The sequence below is a fragment of the Natrix helvetica genome, assembly GCF_964273705.1.
Source record: "Natrix helvetica genome assembly, chromosome: 1".
NCBI classification, from domain to species: domain Eukaryota; kingdom Metazoa; phylum Chordata; class Lepidosauria; order Squamata; family Natricidae; genus Natrix; species Natrix helvetica.
This window is the reverse complement of record NC_138548.1, coordinates 14,519,390-14,537,938: the sequence shown is the minus strand read 5'-3', so window position 1 is coordinate 14,537,938 and position 18,549 is coordinate 14,519,390. Positions and strand designations below refer to the sequence as shown.

The window sequence follows — 18,549 nt, the reverse complement described above, 5'->3', positions numbered from 1 at the left end:
TTAACTTATTTTAAATGTATTGTCTTTTAAATTCGGTTGTTTTTTTGGATATGTATATAATCTTTTAAACTTTTGGGATGTGTGTTTTTTTTTTTTCCAAAAAGTTTTATTGGTTTTTTAAAACATTTATAAGGAAAAAGGGTAAGGGTTACAAATTTTGGCAGTTGCAAGTGTGGCAGACGCCCCCTCCCTCCAAACTCATAGGTTACATCTAAATATCAAACATTAATACATAATCATAAAAAATCAGCATATTAATTCTAGAAAAAATAATTTTCAATCAGTTTATATAGTTATGATATATAGTCTAGATATAATTTCATTATTACTTTCGGTCTGTTTATAACATTGTGGTTTTCTTATTCATTTTTGTGATCTGAGCTTTCTTGGTGTTGCCCCTTCACCCCCCGCTGGCAGAGCTCCGGCCCCTCCCGTGTCCTGTGTGACCATTGTGGTATCTTCTGTTTTTTCTAGGTTCGCTTTATTTTTTTCCATAAAGGCCTGAGCCTCTATGGGTGTGTTGATTCTGATTCTTGTCTCCTCCCAGAAGGGGATGTGTGCTTTTTAATGTTGTACGCCGCCCTGAGTCCTTTTGGAGAAGGGCGGCATATAAATCCAAATAAACAGAAACAAACAGAAACAGAAACAGTGCGGAGAAAAGAAGTATGCTAAAAAAATTCCCACCGTAGGAATTGGGCCATTCTTTCTGGCGGGGCTAAATTGAAATGCAAAGCGATATTGGTTCCTTTCCTTAAGTTCAGAAAAGATCCCGGCTGAGTATGCAACCCTGAATGAGCCAAAACCAAGAACAGGGTTTTCTGGTGCTTAGGAGGGGACCAATCACTGGTCCTGAAAAAGGACACCGGTGCCCCGAAAAGGCAACAGTAAATGTAAAAGGGAGAACAGAGAGAAATGGAGCATGCAAGTTGGGCATTCAAGAACAGAGTCTGTGTGAAGACACACACCAAAGAAGTTTACTCTGCTCACTTTTGAGTTTCTCTAGCTGCATCAAGGCTTTGTCGGTGTATTTCTGGGCCTTCTCCAAATATCCAGCTTGCATTGAATGCATCACAGTCACCTGGCAAAAGAAAAAAAAGAAAAAACAAACCATACCACATTTGTTTGGCAGATCATTTTGCAATCCTGAAGCAAAGTTGCTTCAATGTTCTTCTCCCTGCTGCGAATTAACATGACTCGTTTTACATGAAAAACCAAGACGGGACACAGTTCTAAATGGGAAAGCATCGCAGTTAGCAACACTGTGAATGCCCATGCTGGCACGCCACCTGTGCAATTAAAACAGGCGCATTCATCTTCCTCACAACGGGCCACGCGGCACTGCCAAATTGTCCTCACTGCGAAAGCCTTCTCACCAATGATGCGATTGATGTACAAAAACCGCAGAGAGCCTATGAATTTAGTTTCTAATATTGCAAGGTGCTTTTTGTTAAGAAAACAAAATAAAACTCTGATGAGGAGGAGATGGTTTAAATCAGGGGTCTCCAACCATGGCAACTTTAAGCCTGGCGGACTTTAACTTCCAGCTTTGCTGGTTGGGGAATTCTGGGAGTTGAAGTCCGCCAGGGTTAAAGTTGCCAAGATTGGACAGCCCCGATTCAAAAGATTTAAAAAGAAAAAAGAAAGGAGAAAGCAGGAAAAACACAAAATTGGCTGGTGCAGAGAGAAAAGGACAAAAAGCAACTTCCAACTTTCTCTAGTACAGATACAAGCATGAAATGCAAGGAGAGTAAACCATATCACAGAATATTTCTGTAGTTAAAAACAGTTCTACTCATCAAATCCCGTGGTTGCATTTTCATTTTTTTCGGTTTCATGCTAAAGTCCGAAAGCTGTTTCCAAACCACTATTTCAGAATTCCTGACACCTAAAAGTTTTAGACCATTAGACAATCTAGCCCAGGGATGTCCAATCTTGACAAGACTTTAAGACTTACGAACTTCAACTCCCAGAATACTGTCTGTCCAAGGTCACACCTTGGACCTTGTTTTTGTCTCTGGCCAGTGGTTGAGTGATCTGGGAGGAGGGGACTTAACCATCACTCCCCTGTCATGGTCAGATCACTCACTCCTTCGACTTGACTTCCCTGGTGCTACCTCCCGCTGCGGGGAGGCGGAACCGGAAAGCACTAGATGGTTCCGCCCCAGGCGCCTGATGGAGCCAGATAGGTTCCAAACGGAGCTTGGGCCACCTCCTGCAGCCCTGACCCGCCCTCGGGTAGAGGACCTGGTGGCTGCGTGGAACAATGCGACTACCGGGGCCTTGAACCGGGTGGCGCCTTTGCGGCCTCTCCGGCGGCAACGATCCACCCTGGCTCCTTGGTTTACCGAGGAGCTAAGGGTGATGAAGCGCCGCAAGAGATGCCTAGAGAGTCGTTGGAGATCCTCCCGATCCGAATTTGACCGAGCACAGGTACGAGCCCATTTAAGGACGTACCTTGTGGCATTGAGAACGGCCAAACGCCAATATTGTGCCGCTCTCATTGCATCCGCAGAGAACCGCCCTGCCGCCCTGTTTCAGGTGTCCCGCTCCCTTCTGTTTCAGAGGCCGCGGGAGGCCCCTTTACAGGGTAGGGCAGAGGAGTTTGGGAAATATCTGCAGGATAAAGTCGCTCAAATCCGGAAGGATTGGGTCCCCTTCAGTGGCCCAGTCGAGACGCCAGTGGCGAGTCTTGAGAAACCTTTTTGGGAGGAGTTTGACTTGGTTGTCATCGAGGAATTGGACAGATTGCGTGGACGACTGCGACCCACCACATGTTTGCTGGACCCGTGTCCCTCCTGGCTTGTACTGGCATCCTGGGAGGTTACACCCGACTGGCTCCTGGGCCTAGTGAACGCTTCGTTGGGTGAGGGGTCTCTACCGGCTGCCTTGAAAGAGGCGGTGGTGAGACCCTTGCTCAAGAGGCCTTCCCTGGACCCTACGGAGCTGGCCAATTATCGTCCTGTCTCCAACCTTCCCTTTTTGGCGAAGGTTGTAGAGAGTGTGGTGGCTTCTCAGTTCCCACGACATCTGGAGGAGAATGATTATCTAGACCCGCGCCAGTCCGGCTTTCGCCCCGGGCACAGTACAGAGACGGCCTTGGTCGCGTTGGTGGATGATCTCTGGAGGGCCAGAGATAGGGGTTGTTCCTCTATCCTGGTCCTATTAGACCTCTCGGCGGCTTTTGATACCATCGACCATGGTATCCTGTTGCACCGACTGGAGGGGTTGGGGGTCCGGGGCACCGTTTTGCGGTGGTTCGGCTCCTACCTCTCTGGCCGGACGCAACGTGTGTTGGCAGGGGAACAGAGGTCGACCCTAAGCCCCCTTACTTGTGGGGTGCCACAGGGGTCGGTCCTCTTGCCACTCCTGTTCAACACATACATGAAGCCGCTGGGTGAGATCATCCGTGGTTTCGGGGTGGGATATCATCTGTACGCTGATGATACTCAGCTGTACATTTCCACCCCGAACCACCCCAACGAGGCCGTCGAAGTGATGTCCCGGTGTGTGGAAGCCGTACGGGTCTGGATGGATGACAACCGACTCAAGCTCAACCCTTCCAAGACGGAGTGGCTGTGGGTTCCGGCCCCCCGGTTCAACCAGTTAATCCCATCTCTGGCCATTGGGGGCATTCAACTCGCCCCCGTGGAGCGGGCGCGCAATTTGGGCGTCCTCCTGGATGCCAGGCTGTCCATGGATGACCATGTGACAGCCGTGGCCAGGGGGGCGTTCCACCAGGTTCGCCTGGTGCGCCAATTGCGCCCCCTATTGGACCGGGACGCCCTACGCACAGTCACCCATGCGCTGGTGACGTCTCGCCTGGACTACTGTAACGCTCTCTACATGGGGCTTCCCTTGAAATGCACTCGGAGACTGCAGTTGGTCCAGAATGCGGCCGCGCGGGTGATTATGGGGAGTACTAAGTACTCCCATGTGACACCTCTCCTGCGCGAGCTGCACTGGCTTCCTGTGGTCTATCGGGTGCGTTTCAAGGTCTTGATTATGATCTTTAAAGCGCTCCATGGCTCAGGACCTAGTTACCTGCAGGATCGTATTCTGCCCCATACATCCCTACGACCCATCCGCTCGCACAGAGAGGGACTTCTCCAGGTGCCGTCCACCAGACAGTGCCATGGGGCGGCGCCTAGGAGCAGAGCCTTCTCTGTGGAATGACCTCCCCCCGGATATTAGGACCACTACTGACCTCCGCTCCTTCCGTGTAAAGCTCAAGACCCACCTATTCCAAATAGCCGGCCTGGCTCAATCATAACTTCATAACGCTCCTGATGGGTTTTTTAATTCAGTAATTTTATTTAATGGGATTTTAAATTGTGTTTTTTAATTGTCTTTCACTTATGAGTCTACCTCCTCCATGCACATGTATATGTCTTTGTTCTTTATGTATGTATGTTTGTCTTTATCTGTATTTTATCTGTTTTGATTGTATGCCACCCCGAGTCCTTCGGGAGAGGGTTGCGGCTAATCAAATAAAAATTATTATTATTATTATTATTATTATTATTATTATTATTATTATTATTATTATTATTATTATTATTATTATTATTATTATTATTATTATTATTATTATGTCTGGCTGGGGAATTCTGGGATTTGCCACAAGTCCACAAGTCTTAAAGTTGCAACAGTTGGGCACCCCCAAATCAAGCCAATGCTGACAATACCCGATTGTAACAACTCCCTAAGGTCTCCAGAAGAAAAACCCCCTCTATTACGAGACATTCTGCTAGCTGAAAGTCCAGGGACTAAAACTGGGACATTTCTGCAAGCAAAGAAAGGATTCCCATCAATGAGCTATGATGCTGTCAGGAAACCTTGCCATCTTCTTAGGCCATTCAGCTCAGTATTGTCTATTAACATGAATGGTGATTTTCCAAAGCCACAAATGGAGGTCTTTCTTACCACTTGCTGCCTAGAAATGTTGGTAATTAAACATCAGCATCAGTTCTTTGGAATAGATTGTAAACAAAAACAAAAATCACCCAGAGGCAATTTAAAGGAAAGCCAGTAATGCATCCCCGCCCTGCTAGGTACTGCAATTATAAATTGGGATATTAGAGGAGCACTGGGGCTCATGCGGTTAGGATGCTGGATTGGAAGCTAGCAAGCCTGGTGTTTGAGACCCGAGTGCTGCTTTGGGGCAGGGTGAGTTCCCGTCCTTTGCTCCAACTCTTGCTGGGGACATGAATGAGCCCCCCCCCCAAGTGGGTGCCTCCTGGGCAACAGTAATGCCACCAACTCATCCATTCAACCCAAAAGGATATTGCCAGGATGATGTTAAAGGAGAAAGAGAGAGTTCCTTCTTTATGTGCAAACAACTACTTCCTGGGCTCCTGATCCTAGAAAGCCCCTGCTGGAAGGGTCACTGAAACCAAGCTTGTACAACTTATTTTGATAGGATCAGATGCAGCCTCTCACCAGGTAGACCAGCACACACATGTGCTCCTTGGGCAGCCAGTGGAAGAGGTCCGCAGGGTTGCTGGGTAGGATCTCATCATCGTGAAGGGTTGAGATGGTCTGGATGCACTGCTGCAGCTGCTTTAGACATGGCTTGACACTCTTCACCTGGGGAAAGGAGAAGCTGCCTCAACAAAGTCAAAGCCAAACATGAGACCCAAATCAAAGCCACCCTACGTCCAAGGGCAGCCGCCCGTTATCTTGACGGCTGTTGTCCGCTTTTTAGTTCATCTCACTAAAGATGGAACATTAAAAATCTCTGAAGGTTCCGGTCAAGCTTACATTCATTTTTTTTTATCTTCTTCCACTCATTGTTCCTTCGTATATTTGCTCTGCCATTCTACTCTAGGGTAGTCCTTGACTTATGACTCGTCGTTTTATGATGAGGTTACGATGACCTCATAACAGGTGCTTTATGGCCCTTAAAAGAGCCGAGGTGACGGCATTGGTTAGAGTGCAGTACTGCGGGCTACTTCAACTTGACCGCTAGCTGTAGTTCGGCAGTTCAAATCTCACTGGCTAAAGGTTGACTCAACCTTCCATCCTTCCGAGGTGGATAAAATGAGGACCCAGATTGTTGGGGGCAAGAGGCTGACTCTGTAAACCACTTAGAGAGGGCTGTAAAAGCACTATGAAACAGTATATAAGTCTACGTCAGTGTTTCTCAACCTTGGCAACTTGAAGATGTCCGGACATCAACTCCCAGAATTCCCCAGCCAGCATTCGCTGGCTGGGGAATTCTGGGAGTTGAAGTCCGGACATCTTCAAGTTGTCAAGGTTGAGAAACACTGGTCTAAGTGCTATTACTTAGTCTACGTGCTATTAAGTATCTCCAGCCCTCGTAAAAGGTGTCCCCGTAGCAACCAGGTGATCGCATTTTGAGTGCTTGGCAACCTGCTTACCTTTATGATCGGTTGCAGCATCCTGCGGTTACTTGACCCTGGCTTGCAATTTTGCTGATTTCCCCACTGGGAATAATGGGTCCGCTTAACAACCGTACCTTTCATTTGTTTAGTGACTGCCGTGAAAAAGGTCAAAAATAAAAATAAAAAAAAAAAGGTCCAGTCACACTGGTGCCACGATTTACAATTACAACGAGTGACAACCAGACTTCCAGGCCCGATAGTGGTTGTGATTCATTTCCTTCATGACTACGGGGGTCACGTTACAAGCACCCCAAAAAAGATCCTAAAGTTGGATCAATCGCATGGGGGGATCCACTTTACACCCGTTGCCAACTTAGGACTGTAAAGGAGAGACTGTTAAGTCGTGGTGGAGCACCTGATCTTATGTTGCGAGCAACAACATTTTGTCATAGAACAGGACAAAGCAGCCTGCAGCTCGGGAGCCGCATGTGGCTCTTTCATCCTTCTGCTGCAGCTCCCTGCCGCCGGTCATCTCCACAATTGATAGGGCTTTCAGTTAGGACAGGTAGAGGAAAAAGGATGCTAGGAGGAGACTCTATGGTGGAGGAGCCGGACTTCCGGTTGGCTTCAGAATTGAACGGGGGGCTTCCAGTTAGGACCTTTATGGCTCTTTAAGGTTGCCGACCCCTGTCACAGAAGATCACTTGAGCTGCTTCAAACTCACCTGACCAGCGTCCAGGTAATGCGTCACCTGCAGTACCAAGAAGAAGACCCGCAATGACTCTTTCTGGATGGGATTCCCCTGCCAGTTCTCAACGATCTGCCCACAAAGCGTCAGCAGCGGGTGCACCTCTTGCAGTTTCCTCTCCATGAGGAGCAGCTGTGTAGAAGGAAGGAAGGAGAAACAGTGTAAGTTTCGGAACGCTTAATAAGCGCCTCTTTTCCAGGTTCAGGCTTCCTTAGTCTTGGATTGATCTCCTCAAATAAAGAAGGAAAACAAAACAACAAAAAAGCAGTACGGTAATCCTCGACCTATGACCACAGCTGAGCCCAAACTTTCTGCTGCTAAGCGAGAAGGTTGTTAAAGTGAGTTTTGCCCCATTGTATCACCTTTCTTGTCACATACTTGTTAAGTAAATCTGGCTTCCCCGCTGACTTTGCTTATCAGAAGGTCATAAAAGTTGATCACGGGACCCCGGGAGATTGCAGCGGTCATAAATGTGAATCAGTTGCCAAGCACCTGAATTTTGATCACGTGACCATGGAGATGCGGCAACAGTTGTCAGTGTGAGAAATGGCCATTACCATTTCTTTACACCGGATATTAAAACATAGGCGGGGTCGTCACACACTTGAAATGATGTGTGGGTTAACAAAACGCTATTGCTCATTTCAACAGACATCGATCAATAGTCTAGACCAGTGTTTTTCAACCTCAGCAACTTTAAAATATGTCGATTTCAACTCCTAGAATTCCCCAGCCAGCATACCAACTAGAGGATTCTGGGAGTTGAAAGTCACACGGCTTGAAGTTGTCAAGTTTGAGAAGCCTTGCTCTACAAGACCAAAATCTATTTATTATTCATTGCTTCTATATCCGAATAAGGAAAACAAAGCAAGACTGCAGACTTTAAAGTAATGGATATGTAAAATATTATTTTGTCTTAAGCCCCAGAAAACTTACCATGCCTTTGCTTAGTAGAAACAGTGCTCTGAAAAAGAAAGGAAAGTTATTAAGATCCCAACACTATGTAAAGACCTTCCAGAAATACAATGTATTCTCACCCTAACCCTAAAACTGCATCCAAAAATATTTCAGAAAAAAATGAAACAGTAACTTTTTGTGATAAGTTTGTTGTTATTATAGAAATGGCTAAGTTTCTGATTACATGAAAGTAAAAAGTTGGGAGTGTAACTTTACTTTGCAATTATTGCACCAAAAAAGCTGGAAGTCACTGCTTTTTTTTTCTTTTCCCTTTCCTTCACATCCTTTTCCCTTCTTTTTCTTTTCCCATTTCCTCTATTGTCTTTACTTTCATTTGTATTTTACATTAAGACAGACTTTAATAAAATCCTTTTAAAATATTGCAATCTGCAAAAGAGTACAGAACGTATTTCATAACTCTGTCTGTTCACTTTCTCCCAGTGAATCAAAAAGCCACCCACCTTGTATATTCTGATCCTACCACGCGGGCATATTCTGCTCCAACTCCCAAAAGGTCGCAGGCGGAGACCAAATCTTTTTCAAGTGTATGAAGTTGCTAATGAAGAGTACACAGAGAAACAGAAGCTTGAAACCGTTCAGACAGCCATCGATTTTGATTTTGAGAATCAGCTGAGCTACTGATTTAAGGCACCCGGTTAGAAACTAGGAGACCCTGCATTCAAAGCCAGCTGTGTGGCTTTGGCCCAGTCACTTTCTCTCAATCCAACTCACCACCACATAGGACTGTCTATGGTGATCCTCAAGTCATCCAGGCCATGGTTGTCCCCAAGGGGCCTTTTTCAAAAAGCAACTGGACTTCCTTTGTTTTCCCGTGGAGACGTTTTGCTTCTCATCCAAGAAATGAAGAAGCTTCTTGGATGAGAAGAGAAATGTCTTCAAGGAAAAAACAAAGAAAAATCCAGCTGCCTTTTTTTTTTTCAGAAAGCACCTTTGGGGACATTCCATAGGACTGTTCTTGTGGGGAAAATAGGAACAGGAAGGTGTATTGGATATGTTTGCTGCCTTTATTTGTAAAAACAATAAAGATGGGATTCAAATAAATGAATTCTCAAACAAGGCTTTCCAAGCTCAAAAAGTTTTAAGCTTCTGCAAACCTCTAAGGCAGAGATGACCAACCTTTCTGGCACCGAGTGCCTAAAGTAGAACCTGCGTGCATGTGTGTGCATGTACATGCGCCCGAGGGCCAGCTGGCCAGTGCCCATGGGCGCACCGACCAAATGGTCTGAGGGCTTCCGGCACACGCATGCGCACTGGCCAGCTGGTTTTCACATGTGCCAGAGCACCGGAAATCCAAAGACCAGCTGGCCAGCACACGCATGCCTGTTTTGGGGGCATTTTTTGGGATGAAAAACACCTCAAAAAAGCCCAGAAAAACACCCGGAAAACAGCCTGTTTTTTTGCCATTTTCCCAGCCATTTTTAGCCCGAAAAATGCTCCCAAAACAGCTCAGAAAATGGCTCACCATCATGGGTCTAAGGCAGGGGTCGGCAAACTTAAACACTCAAAGAGCCATTTGGACCCGTTTCCCACGGAAAAGAAAACACCGGGAGCCACAAAGGTCCTAACCGGAAGCCCCCTGTTCAATTCTGGAGCAATTCAGTTCCCCCACCATAGAGTCTCCTCCTAGCGCAGCGTACTTTTTCCTCTACCTGTCATAACTGAAAGCCCTATCAATTGTGGAGACAACTGGAAAACCCTCCCCTTGCCATAGAGTCTTCCCCTGGCGCACTGTGCTTTTCTCCCCCCCCCCACCGGAAGCTCCTCTCAAAATTGTGGCGCCAACCGGTGATGGAGCCGCAGCAGAGGGAGGAAAGAGCCACATGCGGCTCCAGAGCCGCAGTTTGCTGACCCCCTGCTCTAAGGTGTTGCTGATGCCACAAACCCATTTATTTTCCGTTAAGCGTTGGTACCACAAAGCAAAAAGTCACTAATGTAACTGACCTCTTCAAGAATGCCCCACTTCCATTTTTCCCATAGAACAAAGTCTGTAAGGTGGGCAGATGTTAACGCAGGCAGGATGGTGGTCACAGCACTGTAATAAAACTTCCTCTCCTTTTGTCTGTGTGCTGACACTACGTACACGGACGAAGGGGCTGGGGGTTTGGTTGCAATGCTGCAACCATGACTTTGTTTCTTCTGATCCACTCTGAGGGTGCCAATACCGCTTCAATACTTAGAACTGAGCTTGTGAACCACCACTCACCCACTCACTTATAAAACTTTGTACCAAAGGACAAGAAGTGCCCCTGTTACAGAACTCTTTCCTAAGGATCAATTCAGAAGGTCTTCTTTCTGAACTTAAAAGAAGATATGGGCATTTGTGGAATAGCTACTTCGGGAGCAAACTCTCCTTTGAATTCTCTTATACTGCTTTTTTGCGTCCATTCTATTCATACCCCTGGCACTCATCTTGTTTCACTTTTTGTATTTCTTATTTTTAAACAGTGCTGGATTTCTTGTGCCTTTCTTGAAGGCTTTATTACTTTATCTTTTGAGCTCCCCCGGAAGGAGGAATGCTACAGAAATAAAAGCAACAACAACAACAACAACAACAACAAAAACAACAACAACAATAATAATAGTAATTTACATAGCTGAGCACAGTCCTGCTTGCTTTATCTCCTGCTGTTCAAAGGGCAGATATACTCAGGGTTATTTTGTCTCTTCCGCAAGGACACTCTGTCTCAGTGATAACTTCAACCCTGCAGCTTTTAACGCACAGAATCTCTCTTATGTGTTTCCCTCTTGGATGCAAGTACTGTAGACCCCCCCCCCCCAAAAAAAACCAACTCTACACTGTTTTTCATTCAAGTAGTCCTTGCTTAACAACCATTTGTTCAGCAACCATTCGAAGTTACAACAGTACTGAACAAATGGTAGTTACATCCAGTCCTCAAAGTTACAGCCACTGCAGCATCTGCAATGGTCCTATCATTAAAATGTGGATGCCTGGCAAATCTATCCACATTTACAACCACGGCATGTACCAACGTTTCCCGTGGCAGGTTGCATCTCATCACCCACAGGAAGAAGGTTTAGCTGGGGACAGTGGAGGACAAGGTTGTGTGTGAGAGAGAGAGAGGAGGGGAGGGCAGGGAGGGAGGCAAGGGGAGAGAGGGGGGGAGAGAGAGAGAGAGAGAGAGAGAAAATGGACAGCAGGGTGGCCAAAAAAGCAGCGATGGGGAGAGATAAGTGGGTGAGGAGGGTTGAAGCAGAGGCTAGCACAGCAGGGCAGAAGTGTGAGGTCCTCACCTAAAGACTGCAACCAGGACTACCATTAACTGCTGTCGCTAAATAGTGGAATCGCACGATGTTTCATCTAATAACCACTTCACTTAGTGATGGAAATTCCAGTTCCAAGTAATTTTGTTAAACGAGGGCTAGCTATAATTTAAACCATTTGAGAATAATGAAACTTAGCTTACTGCAAGCTGAAAAAGAAGGCGACAATGCCAGTAAGGCGTCTGTTGTGAAATCTGGATGGCTTTACGCAGCAGTGGCTTTGCTGTGTCAACAGAATTCTGAAAAGTATGGACAATAAAAATCAAATTATCATACAGAGATGGAGGAGGAGGAGGAGGACTCAAACACAAAACCAATTGGAAAAAGTCACGCCTCGTAAAGCAAATGGAATACCATTCTAGTAATTGGAGCGTGCACAATTTTGCAAAAATGACACATCACTTTTTCCAAAAACACATTTTAGCAAGTATATCTGTGTAAAAGCTGTGCGAAGAGGTCCAAAGATCAAGAGCAAAGCCAGCAAAGGGATTCCGTCCATGGTATCTACAGTTAAATGCATTCCAGACAGACCCACTGGGCAGATTGTTTTACCTTTCTAGAGAAGGACAGTCAGAATAGACGACTGGAAACTGAAGAGAGATTCTGCAATCACCAAAAGTTACATCTGCTTCTGTACACCTAACCTTCAGACGCTCCCAAAAAGGGGCACCAAGATACTAACTCTACTTGTTAAAGAGTTAGAAGCCTTGGTGGCGCAATGGTTAGAATGCAGTATTGCAGGCTAACTCTGCCCAGTCAGGAGTTTGATCCTGATGGGCTCAAGGTTGACTCAGTTTTCCATCCTTCCGAGGTCAGTAAGCTGAGGACTCAGATTGTTGAGGGGGGGGGGGCAATATGCTGACTCTGTAAACCACCCAGAGAGTGCTGTAAAAGCATTACAGGGTGGTATATAAATTGCCATTGCTATCATCATCTTATACATCAAAATAATAAAACATAATCAAAGCTCAGTTCCTTTTAATGGAAGTGCTACTGACATGCAAATAACTCAGGTAACAAACTTCGATAAAGTGTTTTAACTCTTTTCTATTTTGTATGGAAGTCTTATATATATATATATATATATTGTATATCAAAGCCATTAAATATTAGCATTTAAAGAACTGCATAGGAAAGATGCTCTTCTTACCTCTTGACAGTACAACTCAGACAGGAGGCTGGCAGCTTCAAATTTGACATCCTCAAACTGCGGAATCTGGTAGTGCCCAAGTTAAGCTAATAACACTTTCTGTTAAAAGTTAAAACAATAAACATTTTTAGTTGGAAAAGATCCAATGCTGTGTTTAATGTAGGATATGCCAAGTACTGAAACGATACTCTCTATAACTTCTCAGTGCTCCTGACTGTAATGGATTTAACTGACCACCATCTTTCCGTCCTGCTTGAATAATTTCAGCAAAGTTAAGCCCTAATATTTTTAAATCAGGGGTCCCCAATGCCTGGGCCTCAGCCCACTACCAGTCCTTGAGCCCTTGGGAACCAGGCTGTGGAAGTGATGGGCGAACATACATGTGCGCATCCCCACTTGCATGAGTGGCGGGAAATCAGGTCAAGCTGGTGTTAACTTTCAAAACAACTTAAGGTAAAGGTTCCTCTCGCACATATGTGCTAGTAATTCCCGACTCTAGGGGGTGGTGCTCATCTGTTTCAAAGCCGAAGAGCCAGCGCTGTCCAAAGATGTCTCTGTGGTCATGTAGCCAGCATGACTCAACGGCGAAGGCGCACAGAACGCTGTTACCTTCCCACCAAAGGTGATTCCTATTTTTCTACTTGCATTTTTACGTGCTTTCGAACTGCTAGGGTGGCAGAAGCTGGGACAAGTAACAGGAGCTCACTCCATTACATGGTGCTAGGGATTCGAACTGCCAAACTGCCGACCTTTCTGATCGACAAGCTCAGCGTCTTAGCCACTGAGCCACTGTGTCCCTCAAAGCAACCTACAGAAGTTTAATTGAGAATTCCAGTTTTCATGACGTCAGATAAAAGGATACTTGTTGTGATATCAGCCACTGTAAAAAGAAGAGAGAGAAAAATTAGCAATTCCTGTAATTCCCCATCCCCGGTGGAATTTATAGCAATCTCTAAAGGGAAGAGTTAATGACGCATTTCTGAAACTAAAATGAACTAATATTTCTTATGACAGTTTATGGCCAATCAAGACACAGTGAAGTGTCAGGGCTGCACTGTCCTTTCCCTTCCTGCCAAACTGAATCTTCCTGCAGTCTCAAAACTTAGAAAAGACCAATTCTTGCTTATCCAGACTTTACCCATCCTCTTGAAATGCTTATTCTTTTATTACTTGAAATAGTCACTTTTCATTTTCCCTGTACCTCCTGAAGTTCACTCTTAAAATGTTGTATCTGTTTAAGGGGCTTTAAGCTCAGCGGAAGCCCCAATATTCAAATTCTGGAATCTCCGAAGTTAGATGGACAGGCTTGACTCAGAAAGATCATTGCTAATCAGTGTACACCAGGGGTGTCCAAACTTGGGAACTTTAAGACTTGTGGACTTCAACTCCCAGAATTCCCCAGCCAACTGGGGAATTCTGGGAGTTGAAGTCCACAAGTCTTAAAGTTCCCAAGTTTGGACACCCCTGGTGTACACGATGAATGGGAAATTAGCTTGCAGGCCAACACATTTCTATTCATCTAGGTTTCCTCCTTATTTTCTCTCTTCCACTTGATTGATGGGAAACAACTGAGGGACTGTTAAGTGAGACATTTGTTAAGTGAGTTTTGCCCCATTTTACCACCTTTCTTGCTATAGTTATTAAGTGAATCACTGCAGTTGATAAGTTGGCAACATGATTAAGTGATTATGGCTTCCCCATTGATTTTCCTTGTCAAAAGGTCGCAAAAGGTGATCATATGAGACACAGCAACGGTCACAAGTGTCAGTTGCCAAGCGTTTGAATTTCGATCACATGACCCTGGGGATGCAACAAAGGTTGTGTGAAAAATGGTCACCAGTCACTTTTTTTCAATGCCATTGTAACTTTGAACGGTCACTAAATGAACTGTCCTACGTATAAGACTGCCTGTATAAACAAAGTTCTCGTGTTCCTACTTATTTGTTTTCTTTTCTTTCCATTCTTATCTTATTTTCAAATGTCAGGATTTAAGAGCTGTGCATTCTCCTCCCCCAGACTTTTTGGAGAAGCTCCTGCCTCTTTTGCAAATACCTAGAAATAATTTATTTTAGCTATACACTGCTTTTTGTTTATTGTACAACTGTCTCAAAAATCTATTCAGTTATGCATGTAGAGAAAAACAAAACAAAAAAGTATGTCCTTCAAAATCATTTGTTTATAACAATGTTGCAATATGTGACACAACAGAAAGGAAATGTACAAACTTCCTTAGGCTTTTTGGCAAGTTTATGTGCAAAAGCAGCAAACACAAAAAGCCAGATTCCCTTTGAACTATCTTGTCCAACCTGATGTCTTCCAGATGTGCTGGTTTACAATCAACATCACTCCCAATTAAAATCTGTCACTTTCCTTACTTGAATTCTCAAAGCCTCTTAATAGCCTCTAAAATGCAGCACCAGGGACAGTTTAGAAGTAACATCTACAACCGTAACATATTTGTCCTTCTATGGGCAAGGAGAATGAAGGGCTAAATATACAACCTTGTACTCCTGATCAAAAGGCAAGATAAAAATCTAATGAGAAAAGAAATAGCTTTAAAGTCAGGGGCAGGGATGAAAAGAAAAACAGAATCAAGACATGAACGGAGCCGGTTATCTTCACCTGCAGGCTGGGAGACACAGATGAAGAGGATAAGAAATGCTATAATGGGCACCCGATGAGCTCCAGAAGAAACGACTGCAGACTGTGGGGCCACCACTGAGAAGGCCCAGCACATCTGGACAGCAGCAGTTTCGACTCTTAAGAATGGCCTTCAAAATTAGAAGGGACTTTGGAGGCTTTCTAGTCCAACCCCCTGCTCAGGCAGAGACCCCATATCATTTAAGACGGGTGGCTGTTCAGTCACTTCTTAAAAACCTCCAGTGATGGAGCACGCACAATTTCTAAAGGCAAGTCATTCCACGGACTTATTGTTCTCGTTGTCAGGAAATTGCACAAGTGTGTCTACAGAATAGAGGATTATAGAATTCTTCATTGGCCAAGTGCGATTGGACACACAAGGAATTGGTGTGTCCTACCTGGGTATACAAATGCAGGTAGTCCTCGACTTACAAGAGTTTGTTTAGTGACTGTTTGAAGTTAAGAGTTACAACAGCACGGATGCGCTTCTGTGACTTTGTGACCGTTCTTCACCCATACGACCATTAAAGCATCTTCACGGTCACGTGATCAAAATTCAGATGCTTTTGGCCACTGACTCATATTTATGACCCTTGCAGTGTCCCCGGGGATCCTTTGGCGATTCTCTGGCCAGCAGTCAAAGGGTTCACTTCACCACCCCCTTACTAAATAAACAACTGAAGGGGTTCGCTTAACAAACGGGGCACGAAAGGTTCCTAAAAGGCAAAATTCATAAATACATCACATAACAAATGTCTCAATTACCGTGTTTCCCCCAAAATAAGACAAGATCTTATTTTCTTTTGACCCCCAAAATAAGTGCTTGGCCTTATTTTCGGGGAGGTCTTATTATTTTTGAGGTGCAGATGGTCATCTCAGGGCTGCTAATGTGTTGCAATATTTTCAGGGAGGGCTTATTTTAGCACATGTGCTCAAAAGCCCGATTGGGCTTATTATGGGGGGGGGGTCCACTGTGGTCGAGGATGTCCTATGTTTTTCCCCTTGTCTGGGGCCACACATCCAAGTCACACGTGTCCACAAGCCTGGCCATTCTCCTCCTTCCTTCCCTCCCTCCCTCCCCGGGGCAATCTGAGGGGGCTCCGCCGGTCACCCCCGCATCCCTTCCACGTCGCCCCCCCCCCGGGACGCACCGCTTTCTCGAGGTGCCCGCGGGCCTGCTCTCCGTTGCGCGTGTGGTGGTAGAGGACGGAGCCGAGCTGGAGGTGGGTGCGGGCTTCGACCCGAGCGGGGGGCTTGCGGGGCAGCACGGCCTGGAGGCAGTGGACGCAGAGCCGCACCTTGGGCGGGCTAGAGGTGCGGAAGTGCTCGGCCAAGCCCAGCAGCGCCACGTACCACGACTCCGACGCCCCCGGAGCGCCGCCGGCCCCGGACGCGGAGGACGCCGACGACGAGGAACCGGCGGAGCCTCCGCCTCCTCCTGCCGTGGCCTCAGGCCCGCCGGAGACCGCCGTCCCCGAGCCTCCGGGCCCGGCGCTCCCTCCCACCGCGGCCTGGGGCGGTCCTGCTACGGACGAGGCGGCTGATGCTGCCGCCGCCGCCGCTCCCCCGGCTACGGAGGACGACGAAGGGGTGGAGGAAGAGGCCGGAGCCGTCGTGGTGGCGGCGGCGACGGAGGAGGAGGAAGCCTGCGCTCCGCCCCCGTTGCCCGCCGTCTCCGTCGAGCCGCCTGACGCCCCGACGGCGGCCATCTTGGCTCGGCCTCCGTAAGGACCGGGAGGTCGCTGCGCGGCGGAATGGAGAGGCTCCCTGCGCAGGCGCAGGCGCCGCAACGCTTGATGGGAAAGCGAGTCCTGGAAACGGCGGTGGCTTATTCCATTCCCCCATCCGTCCCGCGTCGAGAAGCTGAGTTGGGAGAGACAAAGAATTCTGCTGTGTGGGGAAAATCTCTATCCCCTCTTCTCCCTCCCGGGTCAGGAAACAGGTCTTCCTTCTCGAGAGGTTTAATCTCAATCCCTTTCTAGATCTCTGTTCTTCCGTTGAAATGTTTTTCCAAAATTTTCCAAGGCACCTGAAGGCCAGAGAAGAAACTGACCAAGGAGAGATTCAACCTGGAAATAAGGAGGAACTTTTTCTGACAGTGAGAAAACAATCAACCAATGGAACAGAAGCTGCCTTCGGAAGTTGTGGGAACTTCATCACTGGAGGCTTTCAAGAAGAGACTGGAATGCCACCTGTCAGAAATGGTGTAGGGTCTCCTGCTTGAGGGATTGGACTAGATAACCTATAATGTCCCTTCCAACTCTTGTTAATCTGTTAAAATGATTTCACGTCGACAGCAACAAGTCATCAGCCTCAGCTAGTCTAGTCTAGAGAAGAGAAGGATCAGGGGAGACATAATAGCAATGTTCCAATATTTGAGGGGCTGCCACAGAGCGGAGGGGGTCAACCTGTTTTCCAAGGCACCTGAAGGCCAGACGAGGAATAATGGATGGAAACCGATCAAGGAGAGATTCAACCTGGAAACAAGGAGGAACTTTTTCTGACAGTGAGAAAACAATCAACCAATGGAACAGAAGCTGCCTTCGGAAGTTGTGGGAACTTCATCACTGGAGGCTTTCAAGAAGAGACTGGAATGCCACCTGTCAGAAATGGTGTAGGGTCTCCTGCTTGAGGGATTGGACTAGATAACCTTTAATGTCCCTTCCAACTCTTGTTAATCTGTTAAAATGATTTCACGTCGACAGCAACAAGTCATCAGCCTCAGCTAGTCTAGTCTAGAGAAGAGAAGGATCAGGGGAGACATAATAGCAATGTTCCAATATTTGAGGGGCTGCCACAGAGCGGAGGGGGTCAACCTGTTTTCCAAGGCACCTGAAGGCCAGACGAGGAATAATGGATGGAAACCGATCAAGGAGAGATTCAACCTGGAAACAAGGAGGAACTTTCTGACAGTGAGAACAATCAACCCATGGAACAGAAGTTGCCTTCGGAAGTCATGGGAGCTTCATCACTGGAGACTTTCAAGAGGAGATTGGGCTGCCATTGGTCAGAAATGGTGTAGGGTCTCCTGCTTGAGCAGGTGGGGGTGGGGGGAATTGGACTAGGTGACCTATAATGTCCCTTCCAACTCTGTTAATTTGAAATAATGTACATCACATCAAAACAAAAGTACACCTTGCACCACCATGGGATGTGTGTCCACCTCCATCCACCGGCCCTTATTTCCAAAATGTGTTGCAGATTTAAGATTGTTAATTTTAAAAAAGTATGTAGCTTATTTTTTAGAACTTTAGCAAATAATGAAGAGATCAGTCGCTTGTTCGCTTTGTAATGCCTGCATTTTATTGAAGTCTTGGATCTTTGATGCTTATGGGGATGAAAAGTGATTTTTTGGTCATAGGAGTCATTTTGAAAGCAGCCACCGGAAGGGGATGACACAAATTTCA

The 18,549-nt window shown here is 46.3% G+C and overlaps 1 protein-coding gene across 1 annotated transcript in view; it reads right to left on the bottom strand.

Moving 5' to 3' along the window:
• MAU2 (MAU2 sister chromatid cohesion factor) overlaps window positions 1-17,493 on the bottom strand; it is a 36,547-nt gene extending 19,054 nt beyond the window's left edge. The window contains exons 1-9 of the mRNA XM_081937056.1: window positions 16,294-17,493; window positions 13,365-13,382; window positions 12,503-12,568; window positions 11,496-11,591; window positions 8,511-8,605; window positions 8,029-8,056; window positions 7,069-7,224; window positions 5,440-5,586; window positions 988-1,078 (exon numbers count right to left, since the gene is read on the bottom strand). Of these exons, the coding sequence (XP_081793182.1) occupies window positions 988-1,078; window positions 5,440-5,586; window positions 7,069-7,224; window positions 8,029-8,056; window positions 8,511-8,605; window positions 11,496-11,591; window positions 12,503-12,568; window positions 13,365-13,382; window positions 16,294-16,851 (1,255 nt within the window). The 5' untranslated portion in view covers window positions 16,852-17,493. The remainder of the gene's footprint in view (window positions 1-987; window positions 1,079-5,439; window positions 5,587-7,068; window positions 7,225-8,028; window positions 8,057-8,510; window positions 8,606-11,495; window positions 11,592-12,502; window positions 12,569-13,364; window positions 13,383-16,293) is intronic.
• Window positions 17,494-18,549: the final 1,056 nt, after the last annotated feature.